This window comes from Lissotriton vulgaris, chromosome 4_1 (genome assembly GCF_964263255.1).
Source record: "Lissotriton vulgaris chromosome 4_1, aLisVul1.2, whole genome shotgun sequence".
Classification (NCBI taxonomy): domain Eukaryota; kingdom Metazoa; phylum Chordata; class Amphibia; order Caudata; family Salamandridae; genus Lissotriton; species Lissotriton vulgaris.
Window position 1 is genome coordinate 988,505,532 of NC_141691.1, and position 23,806 is coordinate 988,529,337.

At 42.8% G+C, this 23,806-nt stretch overlaps 1 protein-coding gene across 2 annotated transcripts in view; it reads right to left on the reverse strand.

Moving 5' to 3' along the window:
• Window positions 1-23,806, reverse strand: part of OTULIN (OTU deubiquitinase with linear linkage specificity) — a 352,006-nt gene that overhangs the window by 117,743 nt on the left and 210,457 nt on the right. For both annotated transcript variants that reach the window (XM_086965247.1, XM_086965248.1), the window contains 2 exons: window positions 18,086-18,262; window positions 2,513-2,713 (listed from right to left, as the gene is read on the reverse strand). In XM_086965247.1, the coding sequence (XP_086821373.1) occupies window positions 2,513-2,713; window positions 18,086-18,262 (378 nt within the window). The remainder of the gene's footprint in view (window positions 1-2,512; window positions 2,714-18,085; window positions 18,263-23,806) is intronic.

Here is a 23,806-nt window from a genome sequence, read left to right on the forward strand (position 1 = left end):
AACAGATAAATAAAGAGCATTGTCATTTACAATGCCAATAGCTTGAACTCTCACAAATACAAGACCTATTGCATTGCAAATGCATTAGGAGATAGTGTGTTCTGCCTTTTCCTGCAGGCAAGACAGAGCTCTTAAGAGAAAATAGTGCTCGGAGGCTGTAATTAAAGCCTACCGAGCAACAACACACACGTAACCGGGACGTCCTCATGGGAGGTTACAAAATGGGAAAAGGTGGGAAAAGGTGGTACTAAGGAGGGACTACTAAGCCTATTGACTAATGAAAAGCCACAGTTTACAATGGACTATGACACAAGACAATGAAAAAACTGGGAGGAGCTTTACGTCCATACATTAATACAGCATGCCTTCCAGAGCAGAGTATGTGCTGCCCAGGCTTGACCTAAAAATCGAGGGGCAACAAGCAGAAAAAAAGAGGGTCAACAACTAGAAAAAAAAGGGAAAAACAGAAAATAAACAGGCAGAAAAAGCAAGAAGTCAAGGAAAAAGTAATCAGGCAAACAGACAAACTAAGCAGGAACAAGGAAAACCATTGCCACAAGGTCAGGTCAAATGATTAGGTCTATGATCAGGTCTAATGATCCATCTACAATTACTGAAAAGTCAAGGTCCCAGGACAAAAGCAAAGAGAAAATAGAAATAGGGAAGCAAACACTAACGGAAGTAGCAGGATTCACCTCAGAAGTTTTGTTTGAGAGCCAGAAAGTTGATCTACCCATCAAATGTCCTCAGTTAAGGATTTGTCCAAAACGAACAAGTTACTTACCTTCGGTAACGTCTTATCTGGTGAGACTATCTAGCTGCAGATTTCCTTACTGTAGAATTATCACCAGGCATCAGACTAAACCCGGATATGTTTCTTGATGAGTAGCCCTGCACGCCGGTAAGTGGCTACGCGTTGCGTCATCTGCGCCAGAAGTGACGTCCGTTGTTCCTATATAGGCACCACCCCGCGCGCTGATGCCAATTTCTTTTCATGGCTTTTCACGCCAAAGCATGGATCCATGAAGAACACTGGCCACTGGTGTGAAAGCTCGGGCCCTTAACTGGGAAAAACCATGTCCCTAGAAGTCTGTTCTCAAAGCAGGGAGGACAGGGGGGGTCGATAAGGAATCTGCGGCTAGATAGTGTCTGCCAGATAAGGCATTAACAAAGGTAAGTAACTTGCTTATCTGACAGAGACGTCTAGCCACAGATTTCTTACCTTAGAATAGATACCCAAGCAGTACCTCCCCAGAAGTGGGTCTGCAAAACAATTATGAACATAAAAGTCCTGCAGGGCTGAAGGACAAAGTGCCCATTCCAACATACCGGACTGTCCAGGCAGCAGTGTTTTCTGAACGTGTGCAGAGACGCCCATGTTGCTGCCTGGCAGATGTCCAGGACCTGGACTACGCGTGCTAACACAGCGGGTACATTCTTGGCTCTGGTGGAATGAGTATGCAAACCCTCAGGGGGTTGCATTTTGGGTAGTACTGGCAAATCTTAGTGCAGAGCACAATCCATCAGGAGAGGGTCCGTTTCTACATGGCCTTTCTCTTTTTCGCTACAAAAAACAAAGAGTTGTTTGTCCACCCGGAACGCTTTTGTATGGTCAAGGTAGAACGACAACGCTCTTTTTACTTCAATAAATGGTTAGTGAAACATGAGAACCCCAAAAGATAGGCTGATTTGAATCTTAGGCCAAATACATCTCTCATCCAGAGGGTAGTTAGTATGCCACCCAAATGTTTAGCTTTTCAGCAAATCTGACTTTGAAAGCCAAGGGTCTTCAAAGGGATGGTGCCTTGCTCAAATGGTGATGATGTAGTTAACATGTTCAACCTAAGGCTTCTGATACATTGAAAGGCTTCCACTGCAGACACTCCTTATGCCTTTACACAAAAATAAAGGGAACAAGAGGTATGTAGGATGTAAGCAGCTTGACTGCAGGTCTTATGTTGTAGACATTTTAGGCACGCAACACATTTTTGAAAGGTTATAAGTGTCTTCCCACTGCAGAGTGCTCAAGAGTGTGCATCTTGATCACAAATTCATAATAGGAAAGTGACTTTTTAAAGTTTTTTCTATAATGAAATAATGAAATGAAATTTCTCTGCTAGTTTCCAATGTTGCAAGTGTGGAGATCAATGTTTCTCATTGGAATCCTTTCATCCTGCTGGTGAGCATGTTAAGTAGGACAGGGGCAGAACCTGGACATTTTTGTTAAAGAAATCTACAAACCTGGCTGTTTTGTTAAGTTTTCAATGTGGTGACAGGCCGGTGCCTCAATACCGTTTTGGTTTTTGAAGCTTGACAACCACTTCTAGAGCAAACATCTCTGAACCCTATCAGCTGTACAATAATTAGAATATATGGGCGATTCTCACTAAATGGGTTATATAACTCTATTGATACTTTATGAAAAAGAACATTATTGAAAACCTACTGAGGCCTAATTTACTGTTCAAAATCAATTTGCCCTACAATGTCATAGATACCACAAAAAGCTTACCCAGGTGAATGATTTTGGGGTCCATCCGCAGAACATCGCTTGTGATTATCTGGAGGAATATGAGTAGTCAAACAAGGAGATGCAGTTTCTGCCTCTTGACTGCTCCGTGCTTTGTGAGCTATTGCCTCTTCTTCAGTTGTACTCTTCCTCCATCCATTATTACTGTTCACCACAGGGGCTGGGACATTTTCCGGGAAAACACTATAAAGGTTTTTCAACATATTATTAAATGGCAAAACCAGTGTTCAAGTGTTGTTATTAAGGACAATAACAGCAGTCAGAAAAAGCCAGGCCAACTAGTACAGCAGTTTATACCATATCTGTAGCTTTGGTGACGAGGATCAACCCTGGGGTGTGCTCACTCACAATAAAGGAGAGGTAGAGAGACATGGAAGTGGAACAAATAAAACAATCAAACTGAACATCAAGGATCGTAAGAATGTGCTTTTATGCTAACAAGGGCACACTTAAAATTTCAGACCGGTTGGAATAAAAAAATGCATGTTAATATCCGTTCCCCTGTTAGAAAAAAGGAATTTATTTTGACAAAATGTTTTTCATTAAAGCAGACGTTTCATCCACATTTTGGGGCAATGAATGAGTGACCTACTGATTACAATTCCAGAATCACCATGTCACGGTTAATTTTTCAGATATAATTTTTGTTTTTTCCCCTACTAAAATAACTGAAAAAAGCACTTGCCAACTAACACTTGTCTGTCCTTATTATTCTCTGATGAATTTGAAGTGGAACAGAAGCACACTTCTTTGTTACTTTACGTGCATTCATTGACATGAGTGTGCCACATAAAATAACTGGCTGAAATGGGCTTACTAATTTGGCAGGGGTCACTGATATCAACTTATGAAACCCATTCTGGTTAGGTCAAAACACAGTTCTGAGCGAATATCTGCTCAAATCCTGGTAGCTATGGCACAAGCAGCATGCAGTCCCAAGAGAAGTGTGTTCTAAGTTTAAGCAGTAGCAACAATTTTAAAATAAAGAACACAACATATCAAAATTCAAAATCAAAACAGAGGAACATTTATCTAGCAAAATTGCTACCTCGAACATTAAAATAGCTTACTGGAACTGAAGGTAGTGCATGTTAACGTTTTAAGACACAAAGTACCCAGGAATTGAGACGCACTGTGGAAAAACAACAGTTCACGGTGGACAGGACTTGGGTGCAATTTCAGGCCAACTCAGCTACACCAAGCGGGATGCCCCAGTCAAAGGTTTAACATTCATACTTAGCCTCCAATTGCTTGGAAGCTTCTTGTAATCAGTGTTGTAGCCCCTAACTCCTCATGGCAGGCTTGTGGGCACTGGGTCTCTCTCCAGCCAGATCTCGTTCAGGGTCTAGTCCTTTTTTGTCAGCTGGGTCCCCTTTGAGTCAGAAGACATTTTGCTTAAAGTTTTTATGAAACAGAAAACAGGAGGCCAACCACTTGACCCTTGAAGAGTAGTTTCAGTCCCTGGGTGCCAGCTAGGATTCAGGAGTCAAATCTTTGTGCAAGTCCTATTCTTCCAGCAGGATTCGGATGTCAGGAGTCTTCTTCCAGTAGTACCCTCTCCTTCAGAAAGAGTTTCCCCAGGTCCAGAGATGTTCGGAGGACGTGGTGGTCGAGGTGCCGGATGTGTCAGTGACTGGGGAAAATCTACTACTCAGTCCTAACTATTTTATTGCAGTCTACTGATCAAATTATGAAGAACTTCAGCTTTGCTCTACTGGGACCCAAGCTTCCCTGTTCCAACATGGCAGGACCCAGTTGCCATCAAACAGGACTTTCTTCAGCTTCTGGCTACTGCCCTAACTGGGTCAAAACTGGTTTTCCCTCCTAGTCTGGCTCTAAAGGAGGGTCCAGGGAATGAATAGAAGAAGCCCTCCCAAGCATTTCCAAGGCAAACAAGGCAGCGCTAGAGTTGCCCTCTGTTCTGCCAAATGCGCCTGTCCACTCCCAGATAGGAAATCCCCGCTGAGTGGTCAGGAGTTGCAACCATTGGCCTTTCCTGGGCTCAGAGGCATGGCATTGTTCTTTGAGCCAGGGTCATTAGATCTTCCGGCCAAGAATGTGTACTTCTGCTTTAGAGCTCTGATGAGTGGCAGAAATGGTGTTAAGACAGTTCTGGCTCAGACAGCCTAAGGTACATTTCCACAAAGTTACTTTTCTGCGTGAGGTATCAAAAATCTAATTTCACCATTAAGTCAGATTTTAAAAACAAAGCAGGACATATGTTGAAGTGTGTTTGTAGCCCTTTCCTTAGCAGAGGTGATAACTATTTTAATCCCACCTAGGCCTGTTTGGCAAATGTCTAGTCAGGACTACAAAGAGAATTAGCTTTGGGATTTTATTTCACTGTGAGGGTAAACTAACCCCAATATGTAGAACATCCGGTTTTTAGGTCTGGGTTAAAGACAACTTTAGCAGTATTTCCAGACTCATGTTATTAACACCTTAAGTGATGCGCCCGTCCAGCGGCCGACGGCACCACTACCTCGAGAGTGCTGCCGTCGGCCATTGGACGTTCCAACTGCACCTGCGCAATGGAACGTTCAGCACTGGAGCAGGACGTTCCATAGCCTTTAAGGTGTTAAGAACAAAATACAAGATGGGTAAATAACACATATATAGAGGCTTTGAACTAGCCCCCTTCAGATTATTGCTTACTGGAAAGGCCCATCACACTGAATCAGCCCACAGTTACCACACCACTTCGGCCATTGGGGTGTCATTCCTATGCTGATTCAGCCCACAACACAGCCACTGGGTGACAAGGGTGTCCATTGTCCAGAGTGACGGCATACTGCATCATTACATGGAAGAGTCCATCTTCAGGAACTGCCATGGTCGTTTGCACATTAATCCGTCAGTGCTACTCAAGAAAAAAGCAAATCTGGTTAGAGCACTGACAGGTAGGCAGGGGATAGTCCACTGTTTGCACTCAAAACAGGAATAGCTCCTTTAACCAGACATTTTACATTACCTGCTGTCTTTATATAACAGCTGGCTACGGGTATGAAGTGCAACATTCTGTTAAACAATAGAGAGCTCTGTTAAACAGAGCAAGATCTGATCCTCTCAAGGTGGCAGCTAGTCTGACACAGATACCTAATCAATTGACATAAAAATTAGCTTTGTGTTTTGTTTCTAGTGCCAACCATGCTGCTTTACATGAGCCAGTAAAAATAAAGTACAGGAGTAACCCTGTTAACCCAGGTGAGACCGGGTGGAGTATGTGACAAAGCAATAGTGTCTCAACTGGAAATCATTAAGGAGGACAATTATAGAGATAGTATAAATCACTCGAAGGAGGGGGGAATAAAGGAAGGGAGAACACAAAAGGATTTCTTGGGGTATAGAGTAATATTTGCAAGTAGTTGTAACAGTACAATTTTATATACAGTAACCAAATGAATTGTTGGACCACTACAACGCTACAGTTTTTCGCTGGGTTGACTACTATGATTAACAAGCACTGGAAATGCAATAGGTCTCCCCTTTGTTCAAGTTAAAGCAATTTGCTTTGCTAATGGTATTGTTTTTTATCTTTGTATTAATCAGTGTATGTTTGTGATAAGTTGTGATTTTATGCTTTTAGAATTGTATTTGTTAGCTGTGTAGTAGTTTGAAGTATAGTTTAGAAGGAGAGGGCAGTGCTTAAGATTTGGGTAGGAGAATTATTAGAGGAATAGCATGAGGGTTAATGAAAAATAGCGAGGATTAGAATACTATGTGGCAGAAGAAAGGTGCGCGGGTATTAAATTGGGGGAAAGAATGAAGTGTGGATGAGTTTAGTGTTCTTTTGCATGTAGGAAAGTGTGGAGAGGTATATTGGTATTGTAAATGACAGTGCTTTTTATTTATGTTTTTAAAAACCAAAACATATATAAAAGGCATTGCCATTTACAATGGCAATAGCTCAAAATCGTGTACTTGCGAGACCTATTGCATTGTAAATGCATGTTGAAGTTGTAAGTCATCAACACAAAGTGGTCCTTTTAATTATGCTCGCCCTTCACAAACAAATTACAATATTATCCTGATGCTGCCCAGGACACAGAGCAGCGACCACGACTGTACCAAACACCAAGGGTGCACGGGGGAGGGGAGAATCAGGGAGGGGGAAACATTTACAAGGTAAAAATGACAAATCCTAGTTCAGCATATAGCAAACAGCCTGCGCAAACCACACCGATGTTACACCCCAGCACAACTTGCCCCATAAAAGACCCACAAACCCAAAATGGCTACCAGCTTCACTACCCCTTGCTTAAACAACAAATAGTATTGCAGTGACTGTGGGACATGCAACTACAGAGAAAGCAAGCAGCAGGCATAGACAAATTGTAAGAAATGCACATTTCAGTGCTGGTAAATTTAGCCCTACTGCGCGTTTGCCTGGAATAGCTTGCTTGGATGTCAGAAGTTTACATTCGAAACACTAAAACTTCGAAACACTAAAACTTCTGGCTCAAAAACGTGCCCTTGCTTGATTATTAAAACTATTTTCACACTGTCCACAAATTGCAGTTACTGGGCTAAGGTAATGCGAACTGTATCACAAACGGTAGAAATATCGGTATTACCGGACCCAAAACAATGTCTGTTAAATATGTGGGAGCCCAATGATCTTACCCACCAGACACAGGATTGGGTGACGTTAGGAATGGCATTTGCCAAACGCAATATTGCTAAACTGTGGGGGTTGGGGGAAACACCTACACTCCGAGAATGGTGCAATGTCATGGATGAGGCCATGGTGGCGAAAAAGGTGGTCTTTATCCACCGCGGATGTCCACGAAAATGGGAAAAGTGTAGAGGTTATATTTGCGACCCACCTCCACTGGGGACAGACGATGTGTCCGAATAATGATAAAGAGGAGTGGAATGAACATGAAAATAAGTCAGCTGAAATGTTAATGTTACGACAGGTATTGTTTGAGTATGTAATGTCGCCGAACTTCTAAGCTATGATTACAGCCATGTACATGTACCCTGATTTTCTTGCTAATAAAAAGTATTACAAAAAATAAACTATTTTCACACGTATTACTGCATTTTGTTTAGCTGCAGCGTGAGTAGGGAAGTGCCACTGTAATAAAAAAATAATTCAAAAACAAAACAAGATTGACATCAGCAGTCACACTGGCTTCCTCTCGGGAGTTGTGCTCAAACTGTGAAACGGGCATTTATGGTTGGAATAAAATCCACAACAAGCCTGCATTCCCCATCTTTGCGCCAATCAACAAGTTTGTTTATCAGCCACACACTATGCAGCGATGTATAGCAGCAACCAAGGATGAAGGGACATTTGTCTCTAGACCAACGCATATCAAAAGGGAAAACCAGCGCGGTCGGTATCATTAGGTTTCAAGCTTTAAAGTGTTTTCCAGCTAAAATGGAACTAGTTCAGAAAATAAATAAGACTAAAACACGCGAACAGAAAGCAAGATAGCGAACGGAAAGCAAACAGACGGCCAGTTAGAATCCATCATACGTCACAGGAACAAACATGGTATCGGCCAGTCGAGATGGGCCATTCTAAAAGTGGACAAGGAAAAACCCAAAACCCCGCCTGCAAATCACGCGCCCTCGTTTAACATAAACGAGGGTGCGAGCCAATTGAAACGAAGGGCGTGGCTTAAAGCACCCGTCTGAAATCGTATCGATTGCAAAAGGCACGCTAACGCCAGGCAAGACCTAAAAAGTATACTTTTTTCTACAAGACCAGCACTTGGCTGTAAACTAAAATTCTTTTTTTCCTTGGTTTTTTGTTAGTTGTCGAGTGTGTGCCCCCAACACTACCTCTATGAGAAGCCTGTGACTGCTTTCCATTGCTATTCTGAGAGACAAGTGCAGAAATGGGTTGTACTTGGCCCAGTTTGCAGAGCTTTAGTAGGACGGATACTAGGACACCAGTGGAAAAGTACCTCAACCCCCACGACCTAGACACTTGTCTGCCCTGGGTTCCCCGAATATTACGTACATTTTTGTCAACAAGGATATATATTGGCCCCTTGTATAGATTTATCCAAGGTGACATTAATTGAAAATGAGCTGTCCAGTATTTCTATCCAAACAGTTCAAGATGAGACTTTCCTTGATATGGAGGGGAAGACAAACGTATTTCTCAAAGCATGCCTGCGAAGGCTACTTGGAGTGGGTGACTGGATAAGAGGGGTCACTGTCATCTTATAGTTTCTAACGAAGCAAGTGAAACATGTAGATCTTACATCAATCGCTTATCTCAAATAAATTGGGGGATAATGTCCTTGACACTCAGGCAATGATTAAAATGTAGGGTTTGAATGCGACTGCACACAGTGCGGTCAGAAACATCCATTTGTATATGGCAGCTTGTGCAGATGGCAGAAAAATGCCCGCAGGATAAGCTCCCATAGAAAAATTGATGTTTCCCAAAATGGTGCAGGGATGTTTAGGGCCAGGGGGGGAAGGAGACCCTGCTAGGAGCCCCCAAAGTCAGTTTACGACAGACAATCCATGTGGGAAAGGCAGACATGGATTGACTGTTAGAAACAGACATCATAATCCCAACGGCGTTTCCGCCGTCCTTAAGGGACTATAAGGCCTTTCCGACTGGCCGGCGGGCTTCTTAAGCCCATCAGAACTGCTTCAGATTCCCCGGCCAGATTAATCTCCGACCGCCGTCATCATAATACGGCGGTCAGACTTTAAAACTACAAACGGTGGGTGGCTTTCCGACTGACATTGTAATTAGGCCCTCATGATGCAAAGAAGTCTTTTTAAGAGTTGTGTTGGCATTGACCAACATAATGACTATGCAAGTCAGGTGGAACATGAAAGAGTTATGAAGAGAAGAACTGGACTGACAGCTGCAAAGATCTGCTAATAGTTTTGAAACAGGGTGTCACTGGGAATCCAGAAGCATACATGGAAACAAGTATAAACAACCACACTGAAAAGGAAGAATAAAATGCATAGCAGAAGACTCCCAGACCATACAGAATAACGAGAGAAGACTTTCTCCTGTGGCATCAAACAGCAGAACATCTGGAAGCCACATTCAATCAGCAAAGAAATTAAAACAAACTATGAATGAAGGAAAGGGAGAGTGATTCTCTAATTATGAAAAAGAATATCTGTCCCTTTAACAACATTTTGCTGATTCCAGCACCATTTCCGGCACCACCAGTGAGGCCACTACAGTTGTAATTCCCAAAGAACAGAAAGACCCGACTCAAGGAAAAAATTCAGGCCGATCTCACTAATTAATCTGGATGCAAAGATTTACGCCAAGATTCTCAGTAAAAGACTAGAACTTCTTCTGCCTCGACTAATCGGGAACTCTCAAGTGGGATTCATGAAACATAGATTACCGAATGATAACACCCGGCTCCTTTGCCATATTATTGAAAAAGCTAAATTGACCTCCTCTGAAACAGTAGCGGCTACCCTTGATGCTGAAAAAACATTTGATAGGGTCTCATGGACTTTTCTCCGTGAAGCTCTTAAGAAATTTAACTTAACACAAAATGATCATGGACCTGTATAGTGGCCCGTCAGCTAGGGTCAGGTGGTTTACTCTCCTCTGCATTTAACCTACAAAGAGGTACGAGGCAAGGATGCCGGCTCTCCCCCTCATTATTCATCCTAAGCCTCAAACCCTTACTTCGCAAGATCAGATCTAGCCACCTCATTCATGGCATCGCCTTCAATAATCTCAATGTGAAAGCCGCTGCATATGCTGATGATATCTTAATAATGTCTGAAATGACTACCCAATCTATCCCTGCCCTACTCCAAACTATTGAAGAATACACCTACGTCACTAACTACAAACTTAACAAAGACAAGTCTGAAATCTTTGCTCTGAATAGTCTCTGCTCAAGGGCCATGTTCACCAACACGGATCTCACCTGGCAACCGAAATATGCTAAGTTACTGGAATCCCTGAAACACAATGAGGCACTTACTTTGAAGAAGATAGAAGCCCTTCTCGAGGGCTGGAATCCTAAATTCCTGACGTGGTGGGGCCGAGTTGAGACCATAAAAATGATGATCCCCCCCATAGTCAATTACCTTGCAAACATGCTTCCTTTAACCCTGTCAGAGGAATTTCAACAAAAGATTGACAAACTATTAAATAGATTTCTTTGGCAGAACAAAAGACCAGGAATTTCAATAAAAAAACTTCGACTCCCAGTCCACCTTGGCGGTGTTAATCTCGTGGACTTCAAGAACTATCAAACGGCCCACCTGGCCAGACAGGGTTCACTTTGGTTCACCCAATCTCTGGACTAAACTCCCACATGGCTAGCGGTAGAAAGGGAGATCTTAGGTGAGTTCCACCTTATCTCTCTTCTTTACAACAATCCCAAACCCCCGACCTCAGGCTAATACATCTTTTATAACATCAAAAGGGTCTTCTTGAAAATCGACAAAATCCTACAAATCCCGATCTTGAATTCGAATATGGCCTTCCAATGTAACAACTCTAAAATCAGAATCCAAGGCTAGCCAGCCTGCTGGTCTCACTGAGCTTCTAAGGGCATTAACTTCCTGAAAGACCTAGGGCCCTCCCAAAATCCGATATCCTTTAGAGAAGTGAAAAAGCGCTTCAAGCTGCAAAATATAGATTTTAAAAAAAAATGTAAACTTAAGGGTGCTCGATCTAAATTAAATCTTTCAAACAACGACCCTTCCCTCATCAAGTTCATCCTATCCTTTAATAAATCCGGCCAACAGACTCCAAGCTCTACCATTTTATTTTAAAAAAATACTCTACCACATCCTCTAGACTCCAATCTAAATGGGATCCTAACGAAACGATCACGCCACAAACTTGGAATCAGATTTGGAGATCAGTAGCCTCATATAATATATCTCCATCCCTTGCACAGACGAAATTCTGGCTATTGCACAGGAACTTTTGGAACCCGGCATGCCTCCATAAACTCTCCCTAAGAGACACTCCAAGTTGCTGGAACTGTAATGACCCAATGGGAGATCTTCCCCACCTTCTCTTTTACTGTACAGCGGTTTGTTCATTTTGGGATTCAGTGTTTAACTTTATCCACTCTATCTGCGGAGTCCTTCTGGAGCGATCTTTTTTAACACTACTTGTGTTTTTTTAGATCCGAACATCAGATCCCTCAACAACAGTCTACTAATTGATTTACTTCTTACAGCTGTCTGCAAATCTATTTTCACTAACTGGAAGAATAGTGCCGCCACCTCCTTCTGCCCTTGGCTAAACTGGATCTCCTTTCTGAGAGAGGCTGATAACACCTCGTTACAAAACTCCCCATGGATTAAATGCAATACATCCATCTGGAACTCCCTTGATAACTATTTTGCCACTCCCAAACCACTGTAATTCTTTACTGTTCACCCCCTATACTCTTATACACTTTTCCACTGTCCTATGGGTACAAAAATGAGAGATACTTAAAACGGATACCAACTCCTTTCAAATCCATGGGTTGAACCCTTGGTCTGATTGAATCTTATGACCTGGAACCAGGGATGTGGAATTCCTATAGCCCGACGCCCGGGACATATTGTTTGGGGTCAAGGGCAACAAGTTTTAATGTGCATTTTGTCCTTGGGACAAGTAGGCCCAACCCCCTACAGCACAAACCATTTGGCTGCCAGTTTATAGTACCACATTGTGGATCAGGGAATGGCATTCTCTACAATTGAGATAATATGTGTAATAATGCTGTTCAAACTTGTATATATGGTTCATTAACGCAAAGCCTTTATTATTCGGGTGAGCACTAAAGTAAATGTTTTAAGCTCAGCCTGCACTACTGACGGTGGTTCCAGCATAAAAGTGTACACACATGTTCAACGTTTAGTAATATGAGGCTCTGTATAATGCACCCAGAATGCTCTCTGATTATATGCAAATATTTGCCGAAGCTTCAAAGCAAGAGTGATGAGTCTTTGCTTTCAAAATAAAACGTTCACAAAAAAATGCATGTAAGAAAAGAAAACATTTAGCTAAACTACTGTAAGATTTTAGGTACCGTATCTTTGCAGCATCATTTAGTAACATGTTGATGTATGTTAGTATTTCCCAAAAATATTCAGAATGGAAAATCAGTCTAACCAGTTTAAATACGAATATGGAAAACAAAAATAAACAAGCATTGGCAAAGCTAGTGGGTCTGAAATTGGTTGTCAGACTTTTGGTTTTGTCAAGGCATGACTTGTGTAGGCATGGTTTTTGTAAAACCTTAACAGTGTGGGAGGCTGGGTCCTCACCATTCTAACAAGCATTGGCAAAAGCAAAACAAAAAATGTTGGTCTCAACAAAAAATTGCCACAGCGGTTCTGGGCACTGAACAAAACTTTGTGTGTCAATATGCTCCTTCTAAAAGAGCAAAATACTGTACTTACAGGGACACTAGCTGATAGACGGAGAGAGACAGAATAAAAAACAAAACGGTCATGGTTAACGCCAGGCCTAATTAGAGGTCCAATTATTAAAGAAAGTCTCAAAAGTGCATTCATGGCATATATCCTTGCAGTAAGTGCATATGTACAGTTTCCATGAATTCACAAGAATTTACAGAAGTAGGCCAAGAAATAGTACTCCCAGAAAATATTTGTGAACTGCATTTTAGGATGAGCAAATATGCAGGTGTAGATTTGCCCATGTGAAAATCTGAATGTTTTCAAGTTCACTTTTCCTCCAACCACTTTTTCCCCAACCCTGGAAGAAGTTTTAAGTCGGCCACTGTCAGTAGTAAATTTCCAACCATTCTCAGTATGGGAAATGATTAGAGAAGAATTGTTGAAAACCCTTAAAACATGCACGTTAGTAGGTTTGCACAGACTAAAAAGTGCATTCCAACCCTGGAACTATTGCTTACAACTACCTTCAGCTCCAGTATGCAGACCTGCAGAAACATAGCAGCATAAGGGAATTGCTAGTATTCAAACACTATTATGGTACGAACCCTGGCATAATCAGAGAGGCTATATCAGAATGCTTATATAATGAGATTGCTGCGTAATTTGTTGCCACATTACATGGCACAAAGGGGACAAGGAGATTTTTGTTACAGGACAAGTAGATTTATTAAATACCCCATGGACAAGTAGATATTTGATTAAATTCCACACCCCTGTGGAACGCACTGGCACTCGTATATGCTACGTCCTTCATGTATTTTACAAATTGTTACAAGTGTTCCATCTCTATACCTACTATGGTCACCCCTTTCTCCTTTCATTTACTCTTTTTGCTTTACAACATCTCACACATCTTTGGGTTTCTTGAATATTCATATTTTGTGTACACTTATTTTTCATCTGTTTCCTGCATTTTGCTTTGCAACTTAGACCCTCAGATCACGATCAACCCTCCAGGATGTTACGCACTTGAATTGATGATCTTAAACTGGACCCTTATATTCTCCGATGGCTCTTTTCTCTCCGTTCTTTGAAAAATTGCTCAATAAAATTCACATGAAATTTAAATAAAAAAAGAATACGACTCAATTAGTGCTAATGGTGAGCCCTCTTGAATGCTTGTAAGCCAAAGAAAGACCAAAGCCCTCTACTAGTTGGAGCCAAGAAAATAAAGGCTTCCATAGAAAGTAGTGTTTAAGAAAGAAAAAGAAAAAAGGTTATAGTGCTGTTGCTGCTCAGGGCTACTCAGAAATATTGCTGAAACTCTGTTGTTGTATCTATTAAACATTTATGTGCGTGGACACTCCACTCGCTCTCCCCAGAACAGGAGTATTGGCTGCTCGTTTTTTCCATTTTGTTCTCAATTATGAAGCTCATGATTCAGCCAGGCCACTCGCAAACCAGTGAATTGATTTATTTTGCCACAGAGTTCCTTACTCCAAACTTTAGAAGCATGAAAGTGTTTACACTTCCAAGAGAGTGGAATTATTCCTACCACTGACCAGGCAATTTATGACATGCTCTTCCAAAGGTATATAGACTTTAGGACTGCAAAAATATAGAGAACTGGTCAGTGACTGTTTCTTTTGCTGTTACTTCTACACTTCACAAAATAAAATATGCATGACTGGCTGCGGTTAAGTAGACGTTCTGCCAGGAATGTACATGTTTTCACTGAAGGGAAAGATCGTTACTCCGCAAGGTGAAAAATGCAAAGACATGACAACTAAAGGAGCGCGTGTATTTGGTCGTTCTCTCGTTTTAGGTCTCTCGCTCTCTCTATTTATATTTTGCTTTAGGAGGATCGTGGAATATGGTTTTAAAAGAACTGCCCCAAGTCTACTCTATTTATGGAAGAGATGTTATCCTTTTGCAGAGGTGGATTATTTCTGGTAAATTTCGCAAACTCTGGAACAGCTATAATAGAGACAGTAATGAGTGCATCATTTAGAGTTTTAAAAAACTTTACACATAAAACATTCGTTTATTGTAGTGACAAAATGATCAAATGCTTTGGGGTGTTCATTTTCTTAATATAAAAAAGTTTGTAAAGTCAGTGCTTTAATCAAGCCATCCTTTCAGCAAACCTTCAGTATTTAAAAGGGAGCTGTAACTGCTCCTTTCCTTTGCAACACAGATCTATATGAGGCAAGAAAGGTTCTTTAAATTGAGTGGATGGTCCTCTGCCAAGACAGTGAGAGCCATAGCCTGGGTCCCGCAGGCGACCGGCAGACCGTCCAACAGGGTGTAAACTCCCACCTATGCCTCTTTGGGCATACTTTATGCAGGCTGATTGGCATTAATTTGGAGAGAGAATGGATTTTAGACCTGAAAAGCTTAAAACCAAATAATGACCAATTGTTGGAGGGCAGTATGGTCTAAAACAGGGTAACGGCTATTTCAGTGTAACGTTCCAGGAGTGTAACATGTGACTAGTAGTACCCAGATTATACAGTAGTAATCGGAATATATTTATTCTCCTTCTTTCGATAGTTGTGGTACCAGATCTATGAATATGCTTAAAATTAGTAAATAAAGCATCCAGTAAACATTGCGGAGTTTAATGTTGAATAATCAAATGTATCAATATTCAGTTGTGTGTCTTTGTAAAGATGGTCCACTGCATAAGGGACAGTAAAAACCACACTTGTTTAATCGTCTTATGCCGTCAGGCTACAGCTTTTTCAAGGCTTGAGGAAAATTTGTAATGTATAGCAAACACTCTTAAAAGATGAAAGGAACGAAGTTCAGCGATGTGGGTTCCCAATACACACTGCAGTCATGCAGTCCATACATCAGTTGATTTCTTTGTGATTTTGTGATCAGAAAAGACAAGGATGTGCTTCTTGTTGTGCAAAGCCATGGCGGTCTGGTTCAGTAGAGCCGTCAATACTGGACCTAGCAGCGCAAGAAACAAGTTGGAACCGAACAGTTACGTTACAGCCTCAAGAGCACCCATAAGGTTTTTCTATGGATCAGACACAGGCCTCCAGGTTGGCGAGTAGGGAGGAGACCATAGATGGATAGGCAGGTGACCACAGAAGAGACCGGGTCGTTGATCCAAATATTGAAATCTCCTACAACAAAGTCTCGGTGGCCTAAATAGCAACTAGGCAAATGAGACCTCAGATTATAAGAAATTGCACACAGCCGTGGAATGGGGAGTAAAATAGTCTAAGATTAAGTGAAATGCCGATATTTGGTAATGCTGGCAATAACACAGTAACATTTCCAGAGAAAGATCATCACAAAACATTAGATCAGCCAAACCACTGATTTCCTGCTTGCACTTGCCTGACCTGTTACACAGGTAATTTTTTAACCCCTTAAATAGCCCATTATGAGGTCATGTTCATAAGCAGCATGGAACAATGTTTCCATTAGAAACATACAGTCCCAGTTTGAAGCAAAATAAGGTTAACAAATACCCCCAGATGGCGTGGAATGCATCTTTTATTTATCTGTGCACAGTTAAAAATATTAGGCTCTAGACAGCGGCAGACAGAGCATACAAATGGAGCCATACATATAATAGGGGCTTAGCAAATAATAGCTTAAAGACCAAATCTACTGTGACCCAAGAAAGATAGGTGGCACAATTCTATAACATTAAGATTGAAGTAAGCAAGAGTGATATAGACTAGACCCAGCGGAAAATGAAAAAAAAGAATAATAATAAAAAAAAGAATCCCAGCAAACTGCATCTTCTGCCATCAGATGTACAGATGGACATAAACGGGTTTACCTTTGGAGCACCTATTGCACACGAGTTGTGTGTCCTTTGCAAAGACAAGGTTCCGACTGACAGATATGCCGGTTGAGAGGGACATCATAGAGCGCACAAGCCACAACATGTAGTACAAACTCCAGCAGGGAGACTAGAAAATCTACCTTGTTCCAAAGAGGGTACTACAAGGAGCTATACTGGTGAGGGAAAAATGCAAACCCCTTAAGTTTGCAAGATAGGATGTTGAAAGGTCGAATGATGGCGAGAAGCAATAGCCTGATTTCATTGAAATAAAAAATATGGCAGGGTTCACATATTAATACTAAACAAAATCAGCGTAATGTAAAAAACAAACAACAAAAGAGGAGGCACCTACTGAATGGGCTTCCAGCTAGCATATTCTGTTTGAGACTGCAGCATCAGAATGAGGAGGAGGAGGTAGATAGAAAATGTTATACACCATGTGCTCCTGCACACCACTCAACGGTATGCAAATATTACAATCAAAAATGATGACAAAAAAGAATTGTGCAACAAAAAGAGCAAAACAAGAAGATTCCTAATCCAACAATGAACATATGACCCAGATCACTTGGGTCTGGTGAATACAAAAAAAATTCAACAGTCGGGCAACTGGAGATGAGAAACAGGGCAAGCAAAGAACTGAAGATTGCAGGTCTAAACATCTGCTGCCGGAATACAACGGCTATGCTTGCACTGGCTTTTTCCTTCAGTCCTGCTGGCAAGTTCAAGTTCAAAAATTTGTATAGCGCACTACTCACCCAGAGGGTCTCAAGGCGCTTGAGGGAGGGGGGTGCTTTACTTATCAAATATCCAAGTTTTTAGTTGTTTTCTGAAGGAGCAATGAGCAGCAAAGCGCTACGATACCACGTTAGCAGGGAGCGTGGGGAGCGACCGCTTCTGAGCGAGTCAGGGCGGTTTCAGAAAAAACTTAGGAGAGAAACATGCAAGATATTTTCAGGTTATTGGGAATTTGGTAAATACTACTACGATAGCTATTTGCTTATGAAAACTGAAAGGACCATAAATGTTGTTGGATCTTTTTATATATTTGTATGTTTGGAAATTGATAAACATTTGAATTTTCGCCACTGTTAAAATTGATAATAACAAGGTACAAGATGCTGAAAACCCAGAGAACTGATGGTCTGGTGCTTACAGAACAGACTATGCTCAATGACGTCTTGCCTCATAAATAAGGTTAATTCCCATCATCTCATTAAAAAAGAAACTTAGAGACATCAGTATGGTAAACAACAATATAAATCTCTATACATAATGAATACATTGTGATGAAATGTAAATGTGAAACTAGACTGCATTCTACCGTGTCAGCGGTTAATAAGGAAAAAAGCACTTGCCTTACATGCATCAGCACATAATCTCATCATTAGAAATGCCAGTGTACTACATACCCTTTAATGGGATGGATTCCTTCAGCATTCTGTTCCTTCGCTTCTTTTATAGCGCTAGATGGAGTATGACGGGCACAAGTCAAAAATTCTGGGTCCAGTTGGTGAGTTCCTTCCGGTTGTTCCTCGACTAGCTTTACACTTTCCTCTTTTGAAGGATGTTTGACCAGCCCATCACGACTGAGTGGGGAAAAAAGAAAAAAAAAGGGCAAGCAAATGACAACCGTTACCTTTCAAATTCACGCTTCCACTTATACGGTCTACGTAAACTAAACTGAGCAAAGAAGATTAGTTCTAAGGCACTCCCAGTTTCATAAATGAAATACTGCTCCGAAACTGTGTGAGCCAAATTCCGTCCAAGTCTATAACAAGCACTGGCAAAGCCAAGAATTCAGCCTGTTATTTCATTTATTACAGACATAAGAAACAGACATTTAAGTGTTATATATATATATATATATATATATATATATACACATAATATATAAAGAAATTTCATCTAAATGTTGTGAGCATATGTTGACAAAACAAATGGTAAAAAAATATATATTGCAGAAAGCAGTTAAAAGCATGAAATGAAAACAAAATGAGAGGAGTTATCAGTCTACTCACCTTCAGTGGCGGCTTTGCCCCGCTGGTTTTCGCAGTGCAAAAACAAAAAAAGAAATGATAATTGAACGTTATCATTTTATTTGTTCCTGCTGAGGCGTCATGGCAGGGCTTATCTGCTCTGCTGACAGGGCAGAGGAGCAGTAGTTTGCACTCACTAAGTGTGCATAAAAGTATTGCCGGCCGTCTCGGGTCGGCCAAACATTCACACTCACTTAGCGATGGAGAACATGCCACGGCTTCCATTTCTTGGCTGAGCACCAAACCACGGCGCTTAGACCAATCACAATGCAGCATTGTTATTGGCTATCGGGAGCCTGGGAACCTGGTGCTTCTCGCTTCTTGTTTGCCGAGAAGAAGCCATGGAGAGGACGGAGGAGAGGCGCAGGCCTTGGCTGGCTGGCAAAGTTAATTTTTTTAACCTCTGGTGCTGTAAATTTCAGGCAGCCCATTCGTATCATAAATAAAAAATAAATTCACAGTCTTTTGGTAATCAAATAGATTGTGGCTGGATGAAAAGTTACACATCAGAAGGTTGTTAGAATACAAGAAGAAGCCATTCCCCTCAAGTTCATCAAATGGATCAGTCACTACTAATACAAGGCGTGCATAGTAACGTTGATCTCCTAGCCTAAGCAGAGTCACAGGGAGGCACAATACTGTCCGAAGTAATATTTTGAAGCGGATTTAGAGAGTGCATGTCACAAACAAGCTGGTCTTCGGCGGCTTTATAATCCACCATTCAACCTCGTTGTGATAAACTGCCGCAAAGGTGATAAAGCATGTTATCTAGTAAATGTGCAAGTGCAATAAAACAATAAATAATCGTGATCAAGTTGATCCCTGAAAGTTCAGGTGCATAAAGCCAGCCACAAACTGCAGCAAAAAGAGCTGTTGAGAATCCTCGTGCTGTTTTGTCACTGCATTCAACATCATTGCAGTCCCCTTCATGCATTTATTTAAAATCGTGTTGGCAGTTGGCGCGACTCCCCTCTTAAGCATTTCTCCATCGCAACTTTGCAAGTTCTAATGTTCAGCCATCTCAAGATTGGTACACACGAGTTGCGTCCAGGTGCAATAAATGCGGTGTGTATACGGATAATAAGCAGACGAGACTCCACTGATGAACCACAGATTTTATCTACACAGAGAATTCAAGTGGCTGTATTTTTACGATTTCCGGGGGGGGGGGGGGGGTGTAACCCCAAGACACAAGTAGAGGAGTTGAATCTTTACAGGCAGTTTAAAAGGGCAAGATAAATAAAAATGGCAGTGATAGGGACTGATACAGGTCGATTGGTGGCATGGCGTGAACTCTAGCACAAATAGCACAAACTGCCTCCAGGTCACCGTGGGCAGATAACAGCTCTGATTGTTTTGAAAACATTCTTCCTAGCTGTTAGCGGACAGGAAGTAAACATGAATGACAATTTAACTGAATAATGGATAGATGTCCCAATAGTGAAACAGTTAAATGTGTCTTTCACTGCTGCAAGGCCTACCTCTCCCATATTCAATTCAATTCAATTTATATAGCGCGCTACATACCCAGAGGGTCTCAAGGCGCTTGGAGAAGGGTGGGGAATTACTTGTCGAATATCCAGGTTTTAAGTTGCTTTCTGAATGCTAGGTGGTTCTGAGTGAGGCGAAGGTGAATGGGAAGTGAGCTCCAGGTTTTAGCCGCCAGGTAGGAGAAGGATCTTCCTCCCATGGTGGTTTTGTTGATGCGAGGTATGGCAGCAAGGGCTTGGTTGGAGGAGCGTAGCTGGCGGGAGGGGGTGTAGAAGGAGAGTCGTGTGTTGAGGCATTCGGGTCCAAGTTCGTAAAGTGCTTTGTGTGCGTGGGTTAGGAGGCGGAATGTTATCCTCTTATTGACGGGGAGCCAGTGGAGGTTTTTCAGGTGACCAGAAATGTGGTCATTACGTGGGATGTCTAGTATGAGTCTGGCCGAAGCGTTCTGGATGCGTTGGAGTTTTTTCTGAAGTTTTGCGGTGGTGCCGGCGTATAGGGTGTTTCCGTAGTCCAGTCGGCTTGTAACCAGTGCGTGGGTGACGTTTTTCTAGTTTCGGTGGGGATCCAGCGAAATGTTTTTTTGAGCATGCGAAGAATGTTGAAGCAAGATGATGAAACGGCGTTGACTTGTCTGGTCATCGAGAGTGAGGAGTCCAGAATGACGCCCAGGTTCTGTGCGTGGTCTGTCGGGATGGGTGCTTTTCCAGGGACTCTGGCCACCAAGAGTCGTCCCAGGCAGAGGGGGAGGTACCTAAGATAAGGACTTCTGTTTTGTCGGAATTCAGTTTCAGGCGGCTGTGCTTCATCCACTCGGCTACTTCTTGCATTCCTTCATGTAGGTTGGTTTTGGCGGTGTTAGGGTCTTTGGTGAGTGAGTGGATCAGTTGAGTGTCATCAGCGTAGGAGATGATGTTGAGGTTGTGTTGGCGTGCGATGGCCGCGAGGGGGCTCATGTATACGTTGAAGAGGGTGGGACTGATTGAGGATCCTTGTGGCACGCCGCAAATGACTTCAGTGGCTCTGACTTGAATGGTGGGAGGCGGACTCTCTGGGTTCTTCCGGCGAGGAACGAGGTGATCCATTCCAGTGCTTTTCCTTGGATTCCGATGTTTCTGAGGCGTTGTAACAGGGTGCTATGACAGACTGTGTCGAAGGCTGCGGAGAGGTTGAGGAGGATGAGGGCGACTGTGGCTCCATTGTCCAGTAGAGTTCGAATGTCATCAGTTTCTGCGATGAGTGCGGTCTCAGTGCTGTGTTTGGCTCGGAAGCCGGACAGTGAGGAGTCGAGGGATTTGTTGGTTTCAAGGAAGGCGGCGAGCTGGTTGTTGACAGCTTTCTCGATGACTTTGGCCGGGAATGGAAGGAGCGAGATGGGGCGGTAGTTTTTCAGTTCGGTGGGGTCCGCTGTGGGTTTTTTCAGTAGGGCGCTGAGTTCGGCGTGTTTCCAGCTTTCCGGGAAGGTGGCGGAGTTGAGGGAGCAGTTGATGACGTCTCGGAGATGTGGTGCTATGATGGAATCTGCTTTGTTGAAGATGTGGTGAGGGCATGGGTCTGTGGGGGATCCTGAGTGGATGGAGTTCATCAGGCGGATGGTGTCTTCAGTGGAGATTGGGTTCCAGTCATTAAGGATGTACAAGGGGGGTGGAGGTATGGCAGAAGGTTGGGTGGGTTGGTCTCCGGGTTGGTTGTTGAAGCTGTTGTGGATGTCTGCGATTTTGTCGTGGAAGAACGAAGCTAGGGAGTCGCAAAGGGCTTGAGAGGGAGTGATGTCGTTGGAGTTGGCGGTGGGGTTGGTAAATTCTTTGACGATGTTGAATAATTCCTTGCTGTTGTGGGCGTTGTTGTCTAGTCGGTCTTTGAATGCGGCTTTCTTGGCAGTTCGGATCAGTTGGTGGTGTATGCGGGTGGCGTTTTTGAAGGCGTGCTGGAATTTGGGTCTTTTTTCCATGCCTTCTCAAGGGAGCGACAGTTTCTTGGATTTCTTAAGTTCATCGTTGAACCAGGGGGCGTTTTTGTTGCCTACTTTTATTTGACGTTTTTTCAGGGGTGCTAGGTTGTCGGCGCTGTTGGTTAGCCATTGAGTGAGGTTAATGGCTGCTTGGTTGGGGTTCGAAGAGTGGGCAGGGGGGTTTTGAAGAAGCGATGAGGAGATCTGGTCGATGGTGATTTTGTTCCAGTTTCTTCGTAGAGTAGGTTGAGGGTGGTTGTGGGTTGTGGTCTTTTTGTAGATAAAGTGAACGCAACTGTGGTCCGTCCAATGGAGAGCTGTGGTGTGACTGAAGGAGATATGTTTGCTGGAGGTGAAGATAGGGTCGAGTGTGTGACCTGCGTAGTGAGTGGGGGTATTAACAAGTTGTTTGAGTCCGAGGTTGGCGAGGTTGTCCAGAAGGGTGGTGGTGTTGCTGTCGTTGCTTTTTTCCAGGTGAAAATTGATGTCTCCCAATAGAATGTAGTCCTCGGAGGGGAGGGCGTGTGGGGTGATAAAGTCAGTGATGTCTTCACAGAATTGTGCACGGGGTCCTGGTGGCCTGTAGAGGAGGGTGCCTCTGAGTGTGGTCTTGGGGTCGGTGTGGATGTGGAAGTGAAGGTGTTCGGCGCTAGCGAGGTTGACGTCTGAGCTGGTTGAGATGCAGATGGAATTCTTATGGACGATAGCGATGCCTCCTCCTGTTTGCTTGGTGCGGTCTTTTCGGATGATCTTGTAGCCTTCCGGGATGGCAATGGCCATAGGATAACACTGGGTTACCTTAATACACTTAATAAGTGAAAACTCTTGCTTGGGAACAGGTAGAAATGTCACATTTCATCTCTAAGGAATTGTAAATTTGTCAAGCTTGTGGCGGTGCTCGCTCTAGGGCAAGCCCCATCCAGCCCCATAGCAGGAGCAAGTGGCAGTTCAGTGCACAAATAGCTGTCCCCATGCACCCGGTCTCATGCCAATACATGCCTGCCTTGTGGGGTAGTCCAAGAGGCTGCTATTGTGGCACGCTGGTGGTCGCTCTGCACATGAATGTCCCTTTGAGGGTCTAGATTTGTATAAATTTACGACTACAGTGCTGGCTCATCCTTGTAATAAACTGCCGATCTTCATTTCTCCTTGTTTCAGGGCAGAATAGCAACGGGGACTATATTTCCTTGAAGACCCAGTGGTGCCATCTTGGGAGAGTCACATCCATAAGTTCAACCCTGCACTGGGGAACGTGCTCACTATTCCTTAACCGACGATGCACACAGGGCTCCCGTTCTGACTTTGACCCTGCAGTGGATGTTTCTCGGTGTTAGAAACACTGTTCTGAGCAGAATGTTGTAACAGTCCCCGTCTTTCAAGCAAGACAGGCTGGACGGGCGATTACGGTTAGTTAAGCATTTTACATTTTACACCCGATCTCACGGACGTGGTCAGATCCACTGCGCATTTGCCCATAGGGGCGATCCTATTAAACATGTTCAGTTCAGAGGGAAAAGCGGACTCACATTTTGAGTACGACCAATAAAAATGATTGTCGCAAAAATTGTACTGCTATGATATCACCATACGTATAGGTTTTGACAGGTTGAGAAGCGCTCTCCATTAGGATTTAGCCTGGCACTCTACAATAAAAG